This window comes from Thamnophis sirtalis, unplaced genomic scaffold (genome assembly GCF_051295495.1).
Source record: "Thamnophis sirtalis isolate CommonGarterSnake01/CBP01778 unplaced genomic scaffold, rThaSir2_p1.2 scaffold_14, whole genome shotgun sequence".
Lineage (NCBI taxonomy): Eukaryota > Metazoa > Chordata > Lepidosauria > Squamata > Natricidae > Thamnophis > Thamnophis sirtalis.
The window spans coordinates 30,404,740-30,428,287 of record NW_028261394.1 but is presented as its reverse complement, the minus strand read 5'-3'; the positions used below and the strand labels follow the sequence as shown (position 1 = coordinate 30,428,287).

Here is a 23,548-nt window from a genome sequence, read left to right as displayed (position 1 = left end):
GTTTCAGGAACCAATCTGCATGCTTTTCTACCCTGGCTTTGTTTATATAGCTAGTCCTTGACTTACAACCACAATTGGGAGCATTATTTCTGTTGCTTAAGCAAGGCAGTTGTTAAATGAGCCACTCCCAATTTTACAACATTTTTTTTGCCATGGTTGTCAGGCGAATCAATAGCAATTAGCAATACCACTTAGACTTCTGTGCCGCTTCACAGTGCTTTCCCGCCCTCTCTAAGCAGTTTACAGAGTCAGCCTATTTCCCCCAAAAATCTGGGTCCTCATTTTACCCACCTCAGAAGGATGGAAGGCTGAGTCAACCTTGAACCTGGTGGGATTTGAACTGCCAAACTGCTGGCAGCCTGTAGTTTTGCACTCTAACCACTGCACCACCACTGCTCAAACAGCAGTTATATGAATTATGTGGCCATTACATGAATTTAGCTTCTCCCAATTTGAACTGGGTTCAGGAGAAGTGCTACCATCTGAACAAAAAGTATTAGTACTATACCATGTGGATTAAATGTTAAATAACTAGTAGTGGATATGTGCAGTCTTTTTTTTTTTTGTGGGGGGGGGGAGATCTACTGGTTCCTGTTTAAATCGAAAAGATCTCCTGAGGTTTCCAATTTGAGCTTTAGAAGACCAATGGTCCCAACCTTTCCAGGAAAGTAAATGAAGAAGTTTGAGAAGGAACATCATAGAGATTTCTTGGCATGTTCTCCTGTTGCTGGAAATATTTTTAGTGCCATAATAAATCAGCACTTTCTGCCAGATGCATTCTGTGAAAAGTTTAAACATGTTTTAGCCTTAGCACATCTGCCAAAAAAATAATAATAATCCAACAATTCACTGTCAAGAAATTGGTCTAAGCCGAAATCCTATCATGGTTGGAAGTTAAGGCAGACAAAGATTTTATCACCAGAAAGAAGATCTGTTTAGATGTTTATATTAAAATCATGGAAAAAATGCTGCAGTCTCTTGGGTGAACTTCCTTCAGGGTGAAATGGGAGAGTACAAGTGGAAAGAAGGATTTAGGGGGGTCAGAAACAGGAATTTAAAACCCAGTTAAACAGATAATAGAGGGACACGGTGGCTCAGTGGCTAAGACATTGTGTTTTTGATCAGGAAGGTGTGCAGTTCAGCGGTTTGAGTCCCTAGCGCTGCATAACGCAGTGAGCTCCCATTACTTGTCCCAGCTTCTGCCAACCTAGCAGTTCAAAAGCACGTAAAAAATGCAAGTAGAAAAATAGGAACCATATTTGATTGGAATGTAACAGCGTTCCGTGCGCCTTTGACGTTTAGAAATGCCGGCCACATGACCACGAAGACGTCTTTGGACAGCGCTGGCTCTTCTGCTTTGAAAGGGAGATGAGCACCGCCTCCTAGAGTCGGGAACGACTAGCACATATGTGCCAGGGGAGCATTTACCTTTAAACAGATAATGTTGGGCATGGGTCTCCTTTGGGAAAGATCCGTTTGATTCAAGAAGGGAGAGTGCAAATCCCACAGTGGCAAGTGTTATTTCCATTTGCGTGCCTTTCCAGTCCCAACCCACTGGGCTGAGATCATGACAAAGTTTTGCTGATGTCATGAAACCCTCTAGTGACTGGGGCTCATGCCTTGGCATGAGAGGTTGGGAAGGAAGGGAAAAGAATCATGCGTCATTTCTAGTTTTATGTACAGTGTTTCAACATGCCTGATTTATTCAGCTTTAATCTGCTGCCTCAACAGATGACTAGGTCTACACACACATGTTATCAATAGTACAGGTAGTCCTTAACTTACAACACTTCATTTACTGGCTGTTCAAAGTTACAACAGGACTGAAAAAAGTGACTTTTGACCATTTTTCACACTTACAACTGTTTCAGCTTTCCCGTGGTCACGTATGTTCTGAACTAGGCTTCCCCAAAAAGCACAAGGCAGAGTCCTGGTCCCGACAAAACTCCTTTTATTAAATGAATGTGAATTCCTCTCATTCACATTCAGCAAAGGCCTGGCAAACCTTATTTCAAAGTGATATTTATGACTACAGACCTTATCTATCTTGGAAAGCTGCCATGTCAATATTTTCCAAATGAGGTGCTGTGCAAAGAAAGACTGGGCACAGAGTCTCTGAGATTCATGGACAGATCTTCGCACTCCTGAAACGAATCTAATGAACGAACGAACAAATTGTTTCTTGTAAAAGCCCACTTCCCTTTCGCTCCTCTTTTATTTCCTATGGGAGGTGTTATGTTCTGCGCAGCCGCCAAAACAAGGAGTTTAAGCGGGAAGCGATTCGACATCTGATTGGCTGATCGTTTGACAGCTCCTGTATAAATAGGGAGCTGTCCAACGAGCAGCGGCGGCATTCCTGTTCTAAGCCGGTTCTGAACTGTTAGCTTGTTCTTTTGAGGGAATAAACTTGTTAGCCTTTATTCCTGTCTCCGCCTCAGTCATTCCTGGCTACCCACAGGTCCTTGGTACACACCACTGGCGACGAAGGTGGGATAGCCAAACTGAGGTGCGAGAAGCTGAAGTCACTTACTGCTGAAGTCACTAGAACCGCGCTTAGCTTTATTGCGACGAGACGTCGCTGGCTCTGACAGGAATGGCCACGTTAAACTTCGCGCCATTCAGCTATGGCTCTGAGACATGGGAGTCTTATACGGCTCGGTTCGAGTGTTTTTTGGTCGCTCACGACCTAACCGAGTTGACAGATGAGCGGAAATGCGCATTTTTCCTGTCCGTCTGTGGCAAAGACGTTTTTCATACTGCCAGGGCTCTTACCGCCCCAGAGCCTATTAAGGCCGTCCCATGGCCCGTGCTGCTGGCAAAGTTGACAAGCCATTATGCCCCGTCGCCGTCCAAGATAGCCCGCAGGCACGCCTTCCATCAGCGGAGCCAGGCTGAGGGGGAGTCCGTCAGCACCTACGTTGCTGCACTACGTTCAGCCGCCCTGCACTGTGAGTTCCGAGACCTAGATGAAGCTCTCCTCGACCGCCTAGTGTGTGGCCTCCGAGACCTCAAGCTTCAAAAGCGGTTACTGACTAGAACAGATCTTTCGTTTCAAACCGCCCTTGATGAAGTTCGGGCATCCGAGATGGCTGAGGCTTCCCTAGCGACCATCGCAAAGGCCCGGTCTCCCACTTCCACGCAGGCTGCCAACGCTTTTAACACTGTGGCAGGTGCACCAGGCTCAGAAAGTGAAGATTCGGATGCTGAAACTCAGGACGAGGACATTAACCGCCTTGAGGAGGCGAACAGAAAGAGCTGGCATCGGCGGAAGGGCAACTCTAAATCTGCATGTAGTGGTTGTGGAGGCAATCACGAAAGAGCTGAGTGCAGATTTAGACAAGCCCTCTGCCAGAGGTGTGGACGTAAGGGCCACATCGCTCGGGTGTGTCGGGCAGCGCAGCCCATGTCCTCTCCAGAGTCCCACACCGAGGGGTCTCGGCCATATCGAACCAAGAAAGCTAGAACGGACTGCCATGCAATCCTCCGCAATTCTAACCACGACCTCTCTTGCCATCTTCTGCAAAAGAAGATCCAACTGGCTGTGACGATAGAAGGGAAGCCCTGTGAGATGGAGCTCGACACCGGTTCCGCAACGTCTATTGTGTCCTGGAGCACAATCAAACGTCTCTTGCCTCAGCTGTCTAAACGCCAATTACAAGACTGTCAGTTAACATTAAGAGACTATCAGGGTAACCTGATTCCAGTAATCGGCACCCGGAAAGTCAGAGTGCAGTTCAAGGGGTTTGACGGCCGGCTACCCCTCATCATAGTCGAGGGAAGACTGCCCAGCCTTCTGGGTCTCGACTGGTTCCAGTCCCTAGGCCTGCAAGTCAGCGGAATCCACCACCTCGGCACAACTGCACTCGACTGCTTGGTCAACGAATTCCCCGCTGTTTTCGATGGCACCTTAGGTAAATACACAGGAACGCCTGTTTCTTTCAACCTCGACCCATCAGTGCAGCCGGTGCGAATGAAGCCACGCCGCGTCCCAATTGCACTCAAGCCGAAAGTGGACGCCGAGCTGGACAAACTCGTAGCTCAGGGCGTCCTCGAGCCAGTGGATCATGCACGATGGGAAACACCCATCGTGCTGCCGATTAAGCCGGACGGCAGCGTGAGGATCTGCGCAGACTACCGCTGTTCGATCAACCGTGCCCTGCCTTCAAATGCGTACCCAGTGCCAGTGGTCCAGCACCTCCTACACACTCTGGGCGAGGGGTCACTTTTTGCAAAACTCGACCTTGCACAGGCGTATCAACAACTGGTCGTAGACGACGAAGCAGCTGAGGCGCAGACAATCATCACGCACCGGGGTGCCTTCCGTTGCCGCAGGCTGCAGTTTGGGGTGAGCATCGCCCCTGGACTTTTTCAGAGCTTAATGGAGCGCTTGCTCCAAGGACTCCAAGGCGTCGTCCCCTATTTTGACGACGTCCTTGTGTCAGCCACCTCCATGGATGAACTCATGGCCCGTTTGCGCATGGTTCTCCAAAAATTCCAAAACGTGGGCCTGAAGGTTAAGAGAGACAAATGCCAGGTTGCGGTGTCCCAGATAGAGTTCCTGGGGTTCCTCATTGATGGCAATGGCATCCATCCTACTGCGGCCAAGACCAAAGCCATCCTTGAGGCCCCTATCCCTACCAATAGAGCTGAATTACAGGCCTTTTTAGGCCTTCTCAATTTCTATGCGGTCTTTCTGCCGCATAAAGCCTCTGTCGCGGAGCCACTCCACCGTCTCCTTGACTCGGGGGCTGCCTGGGTCTGGGGCCGGCGGGAGGCTTCCGCATTCAAGGCTGTGAAACATCTCCTAATTTCTAACGACGTCCTTGTTCAATACAGCGAGCACTTGCCTTTAGTGCTCGCCTGCGACGCTTCACCCTACGGGGTGGGCGCCGTCCTGTCCCACCAGTTGCCTAGTGGAGCTGAGGTGCCGGTTGCCTACTTTTCCCGCACTCTCTCTGCTTCTGAGCGCAATTACGCGCAAATTGATAAAGAGGCCCTAGCTATTGTGGCCGGGGTGCGGCGTTTCCATCATTATTTATACGGCCGCCCCTTCCAAATTGTCACTGACCACAAGCCTTTACTGGGGTTGCTTGCCGGCGACCGCCCGGCCCCGCAGGTGCTGTCCCCCCGAATGACACGATGGTCTGTGTTCCTCGCTTCCTACGACTACCTGCTACTGCACCGACCAGGGAAACAGATCGCTCACGCCGATGCCCTCAGCCGTTGCCCATTGCCGGACGCTCCTGAAGACCCTACTGCTGCCGCCCCCGTCTTCCTCATTGACGACCTCAACCTTCCAATTTCTGCCGCCGACATCGCCCGGTCGTCCGCAAGGGATCAGGTAATATCCCGGGCACTAGATTGGGTTAGGCGAGGGTGGCCCAAGGACCCCGTAGATCCTGTTTTCATTCCTTTTAAATCACGGCTGGCGGAACTCTCCGTTCAGCGCGGCTGTTTGCTGTGGGGTCACCGCGTTGTGGTGCCGGCCTCACTAAGGACTACCGTCTTGCAACAGCTTCACCGTGCACATCCCGGCATTGTCCGAATGAAAGCCCTGGGCCGGAGTTATGTCTGGTGGCCCAAGCTGGACCAGGACATAGCTGCCCATGTTGCCGGGTGCCCAAAATGTCAAGGTGCCCAAGCTTTACCGCCCAGAGCCGAGCCCCGAACGTGGGAGCCCCCATCCTCTCCCTGGTCGCGAATACACATCGATTTTGCAGGCCCAATTCAGGGCCGCATGCTCTTGATTATCGTGGACGCCTTCTCGAAGTGGGTCGAGGCGATCCACATGTCCTCCACTACGGCGGACGCGCTTATTGCCACCCTCCGCCACGTCTTCGCCACCCATGGGCTACCCGACGTGTTGGTGTCCGATAACGGACCACAACTGACAGCTGCCAAATTTGAGGCCTTCTTAGCTTCCCAGGGCATCCGGCATGCCCTGACGTCTCCCTTTCACCCCTCTAGTAATGGCTTGGCGGAGCGCGCGGTGCGGTCCGTCAAGGAGGCCCTGTCCAAAATGGATCACCTGCCCTGGCTAGAACGCATTGATGCCTTCTTGCTGGCTCACCGCTCCACGCCATCCCCAGACTCCAACACCAGCCCAGCCGAGCTCCTTATGGGACGGCGGCTAAGAATGACCCTTGACCGGTTGCACCCTGCATACTCTACCCCAAAGCCTTTGGATTCTCAGGGAGGGACGAGGTCCTTCGCCCAGGGGGAAGCAGTGTATGCCCGTAATTATGGGGGGCATCCCTTGTGGCTACCGGGCATAGTAACTGATCAGACCGGGCCCTGCTCCTACAGGGTCAGGCTCCTCGACGGCAGAACGTGGAAACGTCACTGCGACCAGTTGCGGAGCAGGCACCCGGGGCAACCTTGCCAGCAGAGCCCAACAGTAGCCCAGCAGTCACCAACCAGCCCAGCGAGCCCAACAGCAGCGGCGACCAGCGACGAGGAGGCCGACGTCGAGCAGGCAGCCAGCGTGCCAAACCAAAGCGGCGACTTACCTGGTGGGCCTGCACCCTTCTGCGGTCTTCCTCGGCGACCCGGGCGATCACCATCCTCCGGCGCAGAGTCCTCGGCCGAAGACGAGCAACCAGGGCCTCCAAGCAGGCCAGAAGGGCTCCGGGCATCCAGCCGAGTCAGGCGGCGGCCAGCGTACTTGCAAGACTACGCTTGCGCGAACTTAGAAGGGAGGGGTGTTATGTTCTGCGCAGCCGCCAAAACAAGGAGTTTAAGCGGGAAGCGATTCGACATCTGATTGGCTGATCGTTTGACAGCTCCTGTATAAATAGGGAGCTGTCCAACGAGCAGCGGCGGCATTCCTGTTCTAAGCCGGTTCTGAACTGTTAGCTTGTTCTTTTGAGGGAATAAACTTGTTAGCCTTTATTCCTGTCTCCGCCTCAGTCATTCCTGGCTACCCACAGGTCCTTGGTACACACCAGGAGGGACCAATCACTTTCCACCTGTGGCTTTACTCCCAAGTCTACTCTGATTTCTGAGCTGTTCTTTCCTTCTGGCAGCTCTGCGCATGCACACACTGGGAACAGGCTCCAGCTGTTCTTCTGCCTCACTGCTGTCTAGCTCTCTGTAGGCACCTGATCACTGCCAGACAGCCTCGGCCCCATCTCTGCCTCCAATGCAGCGCCCTCATCCAAGCCTTCCTCAGCCTCCAGGACTGGCCCATGCTCCTCCCCAACCTCCTCACTGTCTAATTCTGCTGCCAGCTCAGCCACAATAACATGATCAAAATTCAGGTGCTTGGCAACTAACTCATATTTATGACGGTTGCAGAGTTTTGTGATGATAAGAAAGGCCATGAAGATTAGACCCTTTGATAAAACAGTAAAACATTCATGAGAGGTTTTATCAAGTGTCATGTCACTAGAATAAGTTTAGAAGGACCATGTTGCATTTCTTTATTCGAAAGGTAAATCCCGTTGCATTTATTATTGCTACCTCTATACATGAATTGTCACCTAATGTTCAAAGCTAAATTGGTACTAGATAAGAGTCAACAGAATTCATGGGAGCTGGACTTGGGTCGCTTGTGGCAACACAACTATTCCATACTGATCACACATTTAACCTCACTTTCCAGCTCATCCTGCTCTTCTCCTACAATAACCCAGGTGTAAAGATGACCACTCACTTGTGGCTTTAAGGAAAAAGTAGAATTGCTTGTGGGGAATATAGCTTTCAGTGATAGCTCAATTCTGATGGCTAAATATTGCCCTTTCGTTCAACTTCCGGGAATAGATTTATGGCAAAAACTGGAGGAGTCTTCTACTGATTAAATATTTGCTTTTAGTTTTGCTAATGCTCCATGATGATTTGAAATTAAAAGTGTGGTTCAGGGCCATTATATTACAGAAATCTTGGTAAGTAAAGGAGTTAGACAGCATTACACTATATTCTTCAATGATTATAAGGTAAAGGTAAAGGCTCCCCTTGCATGTACATGCTAGTGATTCCCGACTCTACGAGACAGTGCTCATCTCCATTTCAAAGCCGAAGAGCCAGCGCTGTCCAAAGATGTCTCTGTGGTCATGTGGCCACCAAAGGCACACGGAACGCTATTACCTTCCCACCAAAGGTGGTACCTATTTTTCTACTTGCATTTTTACATGCTTTTGAACTGCTGGGTTGGCAGAAGCTGGGACAAGTCACAGGAGCTCACTCCGTTACATGGCGCTAGGGATTTGAAACATCGACCTGCCGACCTTTCTGATCGAAAACTCAGCGTCTTAGCCACTGAGCCACCGGGTTCCCTTTCAATGATTATATAAACCCCTTAATTGACAGGGGTTGATGGCTCAGCAGTTAAAGCAAGACACTGAGCGTGTCAACTGGAAAACTGACAACCCGGGTTTGAGACCCAAGCACCATGAGATGGGGTGAGTTCCGGTTATTAGCTCCATCTCCTGCCCACCTCGCAGTTCAAAAGCATGTAAATGTGAGTAAATAAATAGGTACCCCTTCAGTGGGAAGGTAACAGCATTCTGTGCACCTTGGCATAAAGTCACATAATCCCAGGGGTGTTGTCAGATAACACTGGCTCCTTCAGTTAATAAATAGAAATAAGGACCTCTCTGTAGAGTCGGACACAACTGGCGAGGGAAAACCTTTATCTTTAATTGACAGATCATCAACACAGTTGACACATAAGCATGTTTCAACACTCCAAGAGTGGATGATGTAACAATATTGGTGTTAATGCAGGTTGATCTGAGAAGGACCTTGCAATCCCTTGTGGAATTCTGCTCGGAGAAAGTGCTTGAGATCAATTAGGACAAACTTACAAGTTTTGCAAAGTGCTCTAAAATCCCTAAATTGAAAAGAGGCATGAGCTACACCAGGTCAAACAGCGTAAGTGCTTGGGGATAATATTTAACCTGCAGAAAGTTAGAATGTACACTTAACGGTACTCTGTTATAATTTGCAGGAAGATGAAGCTTGACTGTTCAAACCTTAAAAAAAAATATATCCCGGGGAACAATATATATTTCAATAGAACAGAATATCTGTAGCTGTAGAAGAGCAGGCAGAGATAGGGGTAGTGGAGTTAAGCATGTCATTGGCTTAGAGTCGTTGCATTCCTACAAGGGGTCCAGGTCAAACTTCTCCTGAATTCTCTAGACACTTATCTGGTGCAATTTTAGTACTGAACTTCAGGTGTCTAGATTTTTGTATATAGGCCACAGCAATAAACCACTTGATCTACAACTTCAACAACTTATGCTGTAAGATGCCCAGAGTCACTTCAAAATGAGACAGGCATTAGCCCTGATCCTTTGTGCCTGACAGTAGCTCAGGGTTGAAGTCCTTGATGCTCTCTCTGTTTATACCTTGGTTGTACTTAACAGATTAACAGAGTTGGAAGGGACCTCGTAGGTCATCTAGTCCAACCCCCCCACCAAACAGGAGACCCTACACCATTTCTGACAAATGGCAGTCCAATCTCTTCTTGAAAGCTTCCAGTGATGAAGGTCCCACAACTTCCGAAGTCAACTTTTGTTCCATTGGTTGATTGTTCCCACTGTCAGAAAATTTCTCCTTATTTCCAGGTTGAATCTCTCCTTGCTCAGTTTCTAGCCATTATTCCTTGTCTGGCCTTCACGGGCCTTGGAAAATAGCATTACCCCTTCCTAACTGGAAGCCTAACTGGAAGTTCAATTCTGGAGCCAACCAGATATCCGGTTCCCCCACCATAGAGTCTCCTAGCGTGGCACCCTTTTTCCTCTACCTGTCCTAACCAAAAGCCCTATCAATTGTGGAGCTGACCGACGACAGGGAGCCGCAGCAGAGGGATGAAAGAGCCACATGTGGCTCCAGAGCCATGGATTGCTGACCCCTGGCCTAGCCTAATGAAGAATAGGATTAGGGACAACATGCCAGCTTCCTTCCAATACTTGAGGGGCTGTCACAGGGAGGAAGAGATTGATTTATTCTCCAAAGCATCAGAGGGCAGGACAAGAAGCAATGGGTGGAAGTTCAATAAAGACTCTTTCTACCTGGGAACGGAGGAGAAATTTAAGTGAAAGCAGTTAATCAATAGAAAAGCTTGCCTCTCAGCTTTATGGGTGCTCCATAGCTGGAGTTTTTCAAGAAAAAATTGGACAGCAATTTGTCCGGGATGTTATACGATCTCTGCCTTGGGCAAGGGTTTGAACTAGAAGACCTCCAAGGTCGCTTCAGTGCTATGATTCTATGATTCATTATTTCCCTATTGTTCCCTTGGTAGGAAAGTGTACAACAATTCTTGTAATGATTGGTTTTGCCCATATGGAACAATGAAAAACATTGCTTATTATCTTTTTCACATCATTCCTTTTGTCAGGATACTTGTTCATACTCTTTGACACCATAAATAGCAAATTACTCAGGCCATCCAGATATATTTTGTACTGTGGTATTTGGGTCTTTTTGTGTGTGATAGAATTGATATAATCTTTCTGAATGTTACTGATTAAGGGGAGAATTGTATTACTTTTTTGCAAGAGCAGAATAGCTTAGGCTTTTTTTTTATACCCATCAGTTGTTTTAGAATTCTGTATTTTAGCTTATCAGTTAGTCATAGAACTGTAGGAAAGCATTCACACCCTAATCTTACTGTTTTTGTTGCCTCTTAGCATAGATCTAGTTTGCAAGAATTAGGATAACACATTCTTCTTAGATTTAGTTACTTAGCCTTATTGATGTTATAGATTTGATGCTATTTATTCTGTATTCATATGCTGTATTCATAGCTGAATGGATGCTTTATTATAGCCTACAGTATCTTATTTTGCTGATCGTTGAGTAAAATAAATTTCCAGATTTTTCCTTCTCTTCATTATTATCAGCATCATCACTCTTCATTACTTTCAATCTCATTTTCTGCATAATACAAACAGAATAGATATGGTACCTAGCCTTACAGTGTATTGGTTCCTTCCTTCCTTTTCTCCCTCCCTCCCATACTCCCCCCTCCTTCTTTCCATCCTTCCTTCCTTCCTCCCTCCCTACTTACTTCCCTATTTCCTCCCTCCATCCCTCCTTCTTTCTATCCTCTCTCCTCCCTCCCTCCCTCTCTATTTCCTTCCTTCTCTATTTCCTCCCTCCCTCCCTTTTTTCTTCCTTCTCTATTTCCTCCCTCCCTCCTTCTTTCCATCCTCTCTCCTCCCTTCCTTCCTTCCCTCCCTCCATACTTCCTTGTTTCTTTCCCTCCCTCCCGCCACACTCCCTCCCTTCTTCTTTCCATCCTTTCTCCTTCCTTCCTTCCTTCCTTCCTTCCTTCCTTCCTTCCTTCCTTCCTCCCTCCCTCCCTCCCTCCCTCCCTCCCTCCCTCCAATGGCTGTTTCACTGCATTGAGCAAGCCAGTTCTCTTTGTTTTCTTTTGAAACGGGCAGAATCACATCCAGGAACAAATCAAAAGTATGCCAGTTTATCTCTGGAGGTTTATTAGTATCTTTCCAGCCCCTTCCTGGGCTGGGCTATAATTTTTACAGTAACATTTCCTGAAGATAACAGTGCATCATGCAAACAGGTTTAAATCCTTCTGGCTCCAAGAGCTGCCAGTAGAAGAAGTGGGGAAGACAGAGAGAGGGAGAGGGCTTTTTTTGCCCCCACCAAGAAGCCAGAGAGAAATTAACTCCGAAGAAGATTAATTTCAAAATACAGCATATCTTCCAGACATCCACTCTAATCTTTCCTGGCCCATCTTTAGTGGCAGACAATTTGTTCCGTACTCTCCAGCTCGCTCCTTCAAAAAGTAGCAATCACATTTTTTTTCCCCTGAAAAAAAGTATATACTTAGAAGTCTGTAGCTATAGAGCTTAGTGAAGGTCAAGGAGAAGAAGAGCAGTGGAAGAAGGAGGAAAAGAAAGAGGAGAAGTGGAAAGAGGAGGAGGAAAAGGAGAGGAAGGAGGAGAGGAAGAAGAAGAAGACAAAGACGAAGAAGAAAATTATTATTGATGTTATTTTGAGAGTCTCTTGAGTGACTGGCATCAACCAACCCTAGCTGTTCTTCTAACAAGATTTTTCTGTTACATTACACTGGAGACTGGCCTCGCACATGGAGTCTGAGGTGGGAGTAAATTAATGGTGGGGAATGTGATGGGGAAGTGATATTTGAACTACTGTCGCTTGTTGAAATCTGCTTCATGATTATTTTCAAGTCCTTTTGCGCCGCTAATCTGCTGTCCAATCTTTATTTGAATGAACCAAGCAGGCTAAACAACAAAAGAGCATTAAGTCCATTTTTTAAAAAATTTCTTAAACTTCTTCAGCCAGGCAAAAAATACATAGTCTTCTCTGACTTGAAAACATTTGCTTTTTTTTTTAAAAAAAATCAGAAAAGTGTGTTGGGTTTTTTGCAGTGCGCTTTTCAGCAAGAAGTTTGCCTTCGATCTTCTTGTGGATGATTTGTGCGGAATTGCCATTCAGATGATTTTATTCTAAATAGCATTGTACAAAAACAGTATCGAAAAATGTAACATTTCTTTTTAAGTTCAACCAACCGATTGGTTGAGGTATATATATATATTTTTGAAGATGGAGTGTCCGCCGATCTTTGAAAACTGGGTTTTCAAAGGTTATTGAACGTGGTTAGTTTTGCTGGATACATCTTATGTCGTTCTCTTTTATTTATTTGTAGGTATTGTGCGTACTTAGGTACTTTGGAATTATTGAAAACGTGATCCATAAAAATAGGAGCAATGATCAATAATATATCCTTCAAAAGTCTTATTGGGGAACGTGAGGTCGGTTGAGAATGGTTGATGGAATGATAGGCAGATGAGAAGGGTGCATGAGGAACATCTGAAGATGATTGTGCTGAAGATGGTAGTTGAGAAACAAACAAACTCTGGACATTCCGAAAATTTTAAATAACTGTTTGGTGTCTGGGTGGTGTGAAGTTCCCTTTATTTCATTTGGGCTTTTCTGCATTGGCTTATCTTAACCATTTGACTCGCCACCATGGAACACCATATGAGAGCTTTGCATTAAAATCCTTAGAATTCTATTCTGTCCTTGTAAAAACCAAGATGGAGGGGGAAAAAACGATGAACTGGATCCTGTTGCACTTACAATTTCCAACTCCAAAGTTTTCTGAAAACAAGACAGCTACTACTGATCATTGTTGCCAGTGCCCTTTGTCTTGTGGCACTGAATCTTGTGGGATTTCCCCTGAATCTTGTGGGGTATTCTAGAGACCTGTTGCTTTCTCCCTGAATTCAGACATTCTGAAAAAATAAATAAAAATATAAAGCCATAAACCAGGTTTTCCTCAGTTGATAGCATTCATTCAGTCAGTCAGCATAAAGAAGTCAGGTGAGACTTAGGGAAATTGTAGACCAACATATCTGGATCACAGTGGAAAAGGGTGATACACGTTTCTCACTGGTTCTAATAGCTGGTTGGTTGTTGTTCATACTTTTGATACTTTTGATATGTTTTCAGTGGAGATGATAGATAAATAGGTGGGTGGATGGATGGATGGATGGATGGGCGACCAGGCAGTCATTGGCCTGTGTATTTGACCTTCATTGTTATGGGTAAATTTAGTAGACCTGCTCCACAGTTTATATGTATTTTATAAACTAAAAGACATGCTCTTAAGTAATTATGTTTGTTAACAGTGAAATACTTATGATTTAATATCAGGATAAGACAACATTGTCCCCAAGCTCATAATCTAGAAAGACAGAAAATGGATAGAAAAAATATCTTTGCAACCATAGATGATTTGAGGTGGGTTACTTAGCAGGTCAAATCATTTGCAGACTTAATTATGATCTATCAAGTGCTAAAAAGGTTCTGCTTCTTAGAAAACATTTTCTCTCTCCATTTTGTGGGTATTATACCAATCTTGAGATGAAATCGAAGCAAATCAACAAATTAGTGTAAAAAGGCGAGAGGAGTGATGGAGATCAAGATTCCAAATCAGGCTTTATCCGGTGTGTCGCTTCTCCATTTGGTCTGTTTGCACATGTTTTCCTTCAAAGCCCAGTGAAGAAAATGCTCTGCAAAAATTTTCCTTTTTTAAAAAAAAGCATGGTTAAAAAAGTGTTGTCCAACCGGCCTTCAGAGCTAAAAGCAGACCGAAAATGGATGTGATCTTAAGTAAACATCCTTTCTCCATTGTTGATGGAGATAGCATCCAGGAATGGGTTAACTTCGTCTCTTATCCAATCCGACTGAGTCTGCAAGTTTAATGTCCTGCCTCCTTTCATAGCTCAACCCAGCTTTTTGACTCAGTCTGCTATCAGGACTGGACGTATTCTTTTTCCTCTCTCTGTTTCAAAGAGGTTGGCTCCCTTCTAATTCCATCTAGGTTGAACAGCCCAAGCAGCCTTCAGAGCTAAAAGCAGACAGGACTTGGATGTAATGTTCAAAGTAAACCTTAAGTAAACATCCTATCTATGTTTGTTTTCTTCCTAGAAAAAGATCTACAAGTACAAGAAAGTGCTGAGTAATCCAAGCCGCTTAGAGGTGGTCCTGAAAGAAATCCGGAGTTTGGTGGACATGGCGCTAACTTCCCCTTTGCAGGATGAATCCATCCATCAAGCTCCTTTAGAAATTGTTTCCAAGTTGCTTTCAGAGGTAAGTATTTGGCAATGATGTCTCTTCATTTCTGTTTTCTAATGATCCAAACCAACAAACTTCTAAACCCAGTGCAGCAGATTTTTAGGCAGAATCTATTACAGGACGGTATAATGGTTCAGTGGTCAAAGTGTTGAGTGTTGAGCCGAGGTGGTGCAGTGAGTAGAGTGCAGTACTGCAGGCCACTTCAGCTGACTGCTATCTGCAGTTCGGCGGTTCAAATCTCACCGGCTCAAGGTTGACTCAGCCTTCCATCCTTCCGAGGTGGGTAAAATGAGGACACAGATTGTGGGGGCAAAATGCTGACTCTGTAAACCGCTTAGAGAGGGCTGAAAGCCCTATGAAGCAGTATATAAGTCTAACTGCTATTGCTATTACTATTATCGGCTGAAAGCTGGCAACCCAGGTTTGAGATCTGAGTGTCGTGCAGTGGGGTGAGCAGCCTTCTTTGTCTAGTCCACCTAGCAGTTCAAAGACAAGTCCACCTAGCAGTTCAAAGATAAGTAAATGCGAGTAGATAATAGGTACCACTTTAGTGGGGAAGAAACAATTCTCTGTGATGTCATGCTGGCCACATGACTGCAGAAACATTTTCGGATAGCACTGGCTCAATGGTCTTGAAACAGAGATGAGCTCCACCCTCTATAAGGTAAAGGTTTCCCTTGCACATATGTGCTAGTTGTTGCTGACTCTAGGGGGCGGTGCTCATCTCCGTTTCAAAGCCGAAGAGCCAGCGCTGTCCGAAGACATCTCCGTGATCATATGGCCGGCATGACCAAACGCCGAAGGTGCAGGGAACGCTGTTACCTTCTCACCAAAGGTGGTCCCTATTTTTCTACGTGCTTTCGAACTGCTAGGTTGGCAGAAGTATAATTCGGACCCTCACCACCCTCCAGGCTTTCCACAAAGCCCTTAAAACCTGGCTGTTCCGAAAGGCCTGGGGCTGATGAGTTCCTGTCCCCGCTCGAATGGTGTGCCTGTTGAGTTGTTTTCAAAATTGTGGTATTGTTTGTCTATGTCTTTTTTCCCCGATTTGTATCCCCTATTCCCCCTCCCCCCCCGACTTGGGTTGTGAGCCGCCCTGAGTCCCTTCTGGGAAAAGGGCGGCATAGAAATATAATAAATTCAATTCAAATTCAATTCAATTCAGAAACTGCTTTCCTTTCCTTGCTATTATAGGTCTGCCCAACCTTAGCAATTCTAGGACTTGTAGACTTCCAGAATCCCAATTATTTCAGTGTGATCACCCCCATCCTCACGTTAAAGACTGTCCATTTAAAAAGCTGCCCATTAAACCTCCTTGTCCGTAAGAAAGACGTGTGAGAAGCCGATTTATGCCATCCTAGACTGGTTGTCCATTTGGTTTGGTAGTTTAACCTCTTGTCTGGAATTTTTCCTGATTCCTTTATTGTGAATGATTGCAGGTGGGAACTCGTGAGTGATTATTGACAAGATGGGAAGTGTTTGCATCACCATCAGTGATTGAGTTCACTGGTTTGGTGGTTCTGGGAGAATTAGAGATGGGAGATGTTGCTGGGGGCAACAGAGTCACCAGTGTTGCAACTGGCGTTTTTTTCTTCCTCAGCAACTGGATCTTTTGATTGACGCGTGATCAGTTAGAATCATCTGGCTTAATGGGTGACCCTCCAGATTGATTGGAAATGGGGCCCCTGTGGGAGAACAGAGCAGATGGATCTTGAAACCAATTGCAGATGGATGATAATGGTGATGATCTGCCATTGATTTCGTAATGTAATCTGTAATGTAATGTAATCTCAATTTTGTAAATGTAATCTGATCTCAATTTTGTAAACATAACGTTAATGTAAACCTCAATTTTCAGGCAACCAATCTAACTGCTCAAGAGCATGAAAATATTATTGTGGTAAGTTACAAAAACTCTTTTCTTGGGAAGGAGGGGGGATAATGAGTCTCCTTCCTTGAGTTTGACTTCTCTAGGGTAGTCTTTCTCCATGATTTTTTTTAAAACTACAGATTTAACATGGTTTCATTCCAAGGTTATGTAGTCAAGTAATAGCTAAGAGAAGCGGTTGGGAACATTATTTTCATTACCTCCCTCCCCTAAAATATTTGAAGAGAAAGGATGGGATTTAGGAAGTTGCAAGAATTAAATTTTACAGCCCATCCATTGCGTAGCTTGTATTGTTAGTATTCATTACATGCAGAGTCTAAAAAATTAGTAGAATGTAAGGGTTGAAAGGGATGTTCCAATATATCTTTCCCAAAATAATTAAAGTGCATCTGGTTGGCTAAATGAGGTGAAGGAGAAGTTTATATTCTTCTTACGTATTTCGTTATCTTTTCCTTGTAAAAATGCTAGCCAAGTCAGCCGTTTATCACAAAGGTGAATATGGTCTCCTTAATTTTCTTGCTGAATTTTGGAAGCTCACAATTTCCAATACCATTGTTAAGGAACCTTACCTTAGTTACCATTTTCATCAGGTTCTGTAATGGTCTCAACAAACCTTCCAACACAAATAATGTGACCAAAGAGCAAGTGCAATAATAATCTGTTGCCAGATGTGTGTGCAGCTTTGCTGTCACTTAAAAATCCTTGGAGAACTTTCTAAAGAAGGTCAAATACTTTAGCCACCAAAGTATGGGACTCCTTGGAAAAGACCCTGATGTTGGGAAAGGTGGAAGGGAAAAGGAGGAGATGGAAGAGGATGAGATGGTTAGATAGTGTCGTTGACTCAATGAACATGAATTTAATACTATAAGCCCTCCAGAGTTATCCTGTGGTAAAATGGACGGCCAATAAATTGAATAGGGGGGTGAGTGGATGGATGGATGGACGGACAGATGGATGGATTTGGACAAATTCCAAAAGACACCAGAAGACAGGGAGGCCTGGTGCAGAGTGGTATTCAGCAGGTTCTGGCCAGTTCTGGAGAACCAGTAGCGGAAATTTTGAGTAGTTGGGAGAACCAGTAAATGCCACCTCTGACTGGCCCTGCCCCCATCTATTCTCTGCCTCCCGAGTTCCAGATGATTGGGAGGGAATGGGGATTTTACAGCATCCTTCCCCTGCCACACCCACCAAGCCATGCCCACCAAGCCACACCACACCCACAGTTTCGGTAGTAAAAAAAACGTTGAATCCCACCACTGGCCTGGTGGGCTGCGGTCCATAAGGTCGTGAGGGATCGGATATGATTTATCAACTGAATGACACATGGATTAGGAAATTATTTTCCGTTCAATTCTCAGGAGGTTTCAATAACAGAGAAATTTATCCTCTGCTTGAGTAGCATTAGTTATGTGAGTCTGTCTTCCAACAAGATAAGTCCGTCTTGAATGCCCACGCTCTCTGTTTGGCTTTAATGTAGGCCTGTGGCTTTTACATGTGTGTTAGTTGGTGTGTTAGTTGTCTCTTTAAATCCAAGTGGAGAAGATATTCAAGCAGTTTAGTTTCCAAAGAATTGATGCTCTGAAAAAGAATTGCCAGAAAGGTTTTTGCAGAAGCTTCTTCCTGTCTTTAAAGAAACAACAACTGTTTTTGCAATCTGGTACCTGGAATTCTTTAGCCCCAAGACAGACTAAACCTTGAAGAATCTTCTGTTCTGACAATACATCATAATTTACAATCGTGGCAACAGTGACATAATCTGATTATGGGGCTGCTGTTACTCTTAGTGCCATTACAGCATGTAACTGCGTTTGAGTTGCCTAGCAATGAGCAGAGAAAGGATGAAGTTAGGAATTGTGAAAACAAGAGCTTTATTGGAAAGGAAGAAGTTTCCACTTGCTTTGGAAAATTCCCATGTTCCTGGCTTTTGTCAGATCGGGAAACTCTTCAAACAGGACTGTTACTCCAAGAGAGAAAGATGGGCCCAAATGATCAGAGGTTGCAAAAAGAGGTGATCCTCAGAATATCTTAAGTAATATGTTGCCAGATGTTTTGCATAGGCAGTCCAGATCCTTATTAAGAGTACTGAAAAATCAGGGAAGAATAAATCATTTTCCTGAAAGCAAATACCTTGTTTCCCCGACAATAAGACAGGGTCTTATTTTCTTTTGACCCCTGAAATAAGCACTTGGCCTTATTTTCGGGGAGGTCTTATTAGTTTTGAGGTACAGGAGGCCCCTTGACCTCAGCCCATGGATCATATGATCCAGAGAGGGCTGGACGTTCTGTCCCTGTGCCTGGCACTCTTGCCAGCCCTGGCATCACTGGGCTCTCTTTGCAGCCGCCACTAAGAGAAGGGGCGCGGAAGGTAGGGTTTGCGGGAGCGGCATCCATGGGGGCCATTCCATGTGGATGGGAGGTGCATGTGGGGCATGTGGTGGAATGTTCCCCCCTCCCCCCAGGAAATAACGGGGACCAGCTGCGCATGTGGTTAAATATTTTAGGGGAGGGCTTATTATCTGGGGAGGTCTTATTTTGGGGGAAACGGGAGTGTCACTGCAAGGATGCTGAAAGGTGCATGTGGGGTATGTCCCCCCTCCCAAGGAAATGATGGGTGATCTTTCCCAATGCTCAGCATGACAGATAGAGACGAGACTGAGCTGAAGGCTAACAGACTTTATTTAGGCTAACAATTAGCTCTAACCTGTGGATCACTACCACAGCAGCTGTTCAGCACTTCTGACAGCTATTTTATACCCGGCACTGTCCGATGCGCAACCAATCAGAGTGCGCCCTGCTCCTCGTGCTTGGAGCAGACCAAAGTGGAAGCAGGATGCAGCAGTGGGGACCAGCTGCGCATGCATGTAAATATTTTAGGGGAGGGCTTATTTTGGGGGGTGGTCTTATTTTTGGGGAAACAGGGTAGCAGAGGGAGAAACCCACACCTCTTCCCTAAACACTTTTCCCAGGATGCTCATCTATCAGTAACAGTTAAATTGCCACCCTGACCACTGTTGAATGTTTGGTGAAGGGATCCTTGGTGCTGATGAGGCTTCATGTCTGATTCGTCTTGTTTGCTCCGGCAGCCCAAATGTTTAGAAATCTCTTAAATCAAATGCGGTTCAGGATTCTGAAGAAGTTTTTTTTTATCTACGTCTTCTTCTGTGGTAACGTTATTGCCTACGAGAGCCCTTTTCTTCTTCTGGTTGGAGATGGAAGAATAATAGAGAGCCTGCTTCTGATATAACGATCAGAGTATAAATGAATATAAACGTGTTGTCATTCCTTCATCATTTTAGGCACTTGCTCCTTTGCTGGAAAACAACCATCCACCACCTGACTTGTGTGAATTCTTTTGCAAGGTATTTCTGGTGTCCTTGTTTCTTTTCTTAATTTTTGCAACCAATGTTCAAAACTGTCTTAAGTCGCAGCTTCTTAAACAAGTTAAGGTTTTGTTTGTAGAGAGTAAGGAAGGTGTAACCTTCATGGATATACGCAGAAACTGTGATCTAGACAAAATGAAATAAAACTTTTTTTTTAAGTCCAGAGAAAATTGATAACATTCAGACAGTTTGCTTAGACAGCTGTCATCCTTACCGGAGCATAAATGGAGGAGAGACAACACAGTCTAAAGATGTTGTTATTGTAGCTTCTCTCAATAAACTTTTTTTTTTTTAGCTTTCTGTAGAGTTGATTTTTTGTCTGATCTACCTAGCGAGGCTGTCCATAACTACAGTCCTCCAAGATAAGCATGAATTATAAGCATTATGGTTGGTTGGTTGGTTGGTTGGTTGGTTGGTTGGTTGGTTGGTTGGTTGGTTGGTTGGTTGGTTGGTTGGTTGGTTGGTTGGTTGGATGGATGGATGGATGGATGGATGGATGGATGGATGGATGGATTGGATTGGATTGGATTGGATTGGATTGGATTGGATTGGATTGGATTGGATTGGATTGGATGGATAGATAGATAGATACAAACATACATACAGTGTTGGGATTCAGCCAGTTCGCACCAACTTTGGGTTGTTAACTTTCTGAGCAGTTTAGTGAACTGGTTGTTGGAAGAAATCATTACAGTAGAGAACCGGTTAATTTATTTGAATCCCACCACTGGATAGATGGATGGATGATAGACAGACACAGAGATACATACAGAGATAGATAATACAGAGATAGATACAGAGATAACGAGATAAATGAGCAAGCAAGCGAACAACTGTCTGGGATGAAAATTCAATTTGAGGGATGCTCCAGTATTTATTAGCAACATTGTAGAATGGCTGTTTTGATATGTTTCCAATTATAACACATGACCTCTCTATGCTACTGAAAGAAATACGTAAAAATGTTGACATCTATAGGACTTCCCATCTAATATTGGGAATTTTGGGTTGCAAATTACTGTAATCCAGTGGACCCATTGTTCACTACTAGATCTCCCTTGCTTTTAACTGAGATGGTTTCCAAGCCTGACAGCTTCAGAAAGAAGAGGAACAAGCAACATGAGTGAGACGTAACTTCTGTGGTCCTTACTGAGAAGTACTTGTCAATCCCTTCACAAAGATCTCTCCGGTAGATTGGGGAAGAGAGCCATTATAACTGATGTTATCCTTGCTAAGATGAATAAAATGTTGGGTCATTAGAGGCAGTGGATTGTGCTTTTTCTCACCTCTTTTTAAATCTAACCATCTCTTGACACAGCATTGCCGAGAACGCCCCCGGTCTATGGTGGTCATAGAAGTCTTCACTCCAGTGGTACAAAGAATCCTAAAACATAACATGGTGAGTCCATCACTTTGTTGCCTTGGTTTTTCAGTACAAAAGCTTCACTTTGCTGTTATTTTATGTGGTCCGTTATGTCCATGTAATGTATTTATGGAACAAAGAAGCAGGTACCGTGGTACCTTGGTACTTGACTGCGTTGAAACTCATCGGATTTGGTACTCAATGCATTTTGACACAAAAATGTTGTCCTGGTATTCATCCTTTGTTTAGTACTCAGTGCATTTGCTAGAACAGGTTGATGTAGGCTGCCTTGTGACGCACTACATTATTCCTTATGGGAAAAAATTGTTTGGTATTGATTGTTTTGGGTACACAATTGAGCCTCCCGGAACCAATTAATGAGGAGTACAGAGGTGCCACTGTAGTCCTAAAATACTTAGGTTCATGCTTCATTGGAAGCCTGTCGCCATGTTTATCTAAAAAGAGAAAGTTGGTGAAAGTTTGTGGTTCTTTTCCCTCCTAAAGGCTACCTCTTTGTCTTTTGTGAAAAATGGAAGGTGTGGAAAGTAATTTCCAAAAGTGAAACATGGAATGGTTAAATAAATATTCATAATCTGCTCTCCTGCCTTTCTACCTGAAATGTTTTCTAGACAGTATTTAATGGGAAGACTTATACGTAAAACTTTCCTCTTTTTGATACTGGTACAGAAAGGACAAGCAATGTATTACAGGTCAACAGGCAAGAACAGAAATGTTCTTTCCCCCTTCGGGAGGCACTGTGATTTATATTCACAAGTGCAGAGAGGTTTTAGCCCTTCCTTGTTCATCTACTTGTTTCATCTTTCTTAATTGACTTTTATCCTTGAAGTTGAATCAAAGAGCATGGTTGGACTGTAAAAGCTGCTGAAAAAGATTATGCCCCGTACTTTTTTCTCCCCCCCACTTCCTAGCATTTTCTTGCAACTTGCAGGATCTGTTTCTTTTGGATCAATTGAGTGATGATCCATTGGTTGAGACAGGAATTTATCAATGGGCTTGTCACCCAAGTGTGTGAGAGAGTGATTGGCTCAAAGTCACCCAGTTAGCTTTCGTGCTTAAGGCAGGACTAAAATTCACCATCACCTGGTGATTGATCCAAAGTCACCCAGCTGGCTTTCATACCTAAGGGAGGACTAGAACTCACCATCTCCTGGTTGTTGATCCAAAATCACCCAGCCAGCTTTCATGCCTAAGGCCGGACTAGAACTCACCATCTCCTTGTGATTAGCCCAAAATCACCCAGTTGGTTTTCATGCCTAAGGGAGGACTAGAACTCACCATCTCCTGGTTATGGATCCAAAGTCACCCAGCTGGCTTTCATGTCTAAGGGAGGACTAGAACTCACCATCTCCTGGTTATTGATCCAAAGTCATCCAGCTCGCTTTCATTCCTAAAATGGGACTAGAACTCACCAGCTCCTGGTGATCAGCCCAAAGTTACCCAGCTGGCTTTCATGCCTAAGGTGGGACTAGAACTCACAGTTTCCTGGTTTCTAGCCTGGTGCCTTCAACCACAAGGCCAAACTGATATTTGTCAGTCTTTTCTGGGCTGAGAAACTAGATAGGGTCAAGCTTGATTAATATTTTGATGCAGACCCTAAAGAGCTCCCAAAGTTGTAAGAAGCTTAGAATCTACTGAAACAAGCTTCCAGAAGAAGATAATAGCAAACAGCTTCCAAAACCAAGTGCACAAGCTTCACATGCTAACCATGAGTCACGTTTTAGTCAAAGAACTTCTTACTTTATGAGAGGTAGGTAGGCAGTCAGGCAAGCGATAGATCGATTCATCACTTGTCTTTCCAAACAACCAAGCAGGAGCTTCCAGGCGGGATTATGGAAGTATGATTGTGTGGTTTCTGAATCACACCTGCAATTTCCAGGAAGGTCCTGCCTCAGAGGCTTCTTCCCACTTGTGGAGAAATACACACACCACATGGGGGAAAGTGTAAGGGAGGGTGAGACTTTCCTTTACACAATACAGCCGTGATGGCGAACCTATGGCAGGGCACGCAAAGCATTGCCCTATCAGCTGGCCAGCGCGCACACTAGTCAGCTGACTTCGGCCTTCTTTTGAGGCCATTTTTCACCCTCCAGAGCCTTCCCTGAAGCTTCCAAAGCACGAAACACTGGCCCTACGGGCAAACCAGAAGTTTGGGAATGGACTTCCAGTTTGCTCATAGGGCCATTTTTCACCCTCCGGAGCCTTCAGGGAAGCCTGAAGATTTTGTATTCTTATGTCTGCGTCCATTTTCCTATTAAATCTAGGTCTTAATCCATCGAAAGCAATGTAACTGCTTGAGTAGTATTCTTTTTTTTTAAAATTAGG

General features: G+C 45.2%; 1 protein-coding gene across 1 annotated transcript in view; it reads left to right on the top strand.

The window, feature by feature from the left end:
- CMIP (c-Maf inducing protein) overlaps positions 1 to 23,548 on the top strand; it is a 179,599-nt gene that overhangs the window by 121,747 nt on the left and 34,304 nt on the right. The window contains exons 4-7 of the mRNA XM_087729361.1: positions 14,428 to 14,589; positions 16,433 to 16,474; positions 19,759 to 19,821; positions 21,161 to 21,241. Of these exons, the coding sequence (XP_087585487.1) occupies positions 14,428 to 14,589; positions 16,433 to 16,474; positions 19,759 to 19,821; positions 21,161 to 21,241 (348 nt within the window). The remainder of the gene's footprint in view (positions 1 to 14,427; positions 14,590 to 16,432; positions 16,475 to 19,758; positions 19,822 to 21,160; positions 21,242 to 23,548) is intronic.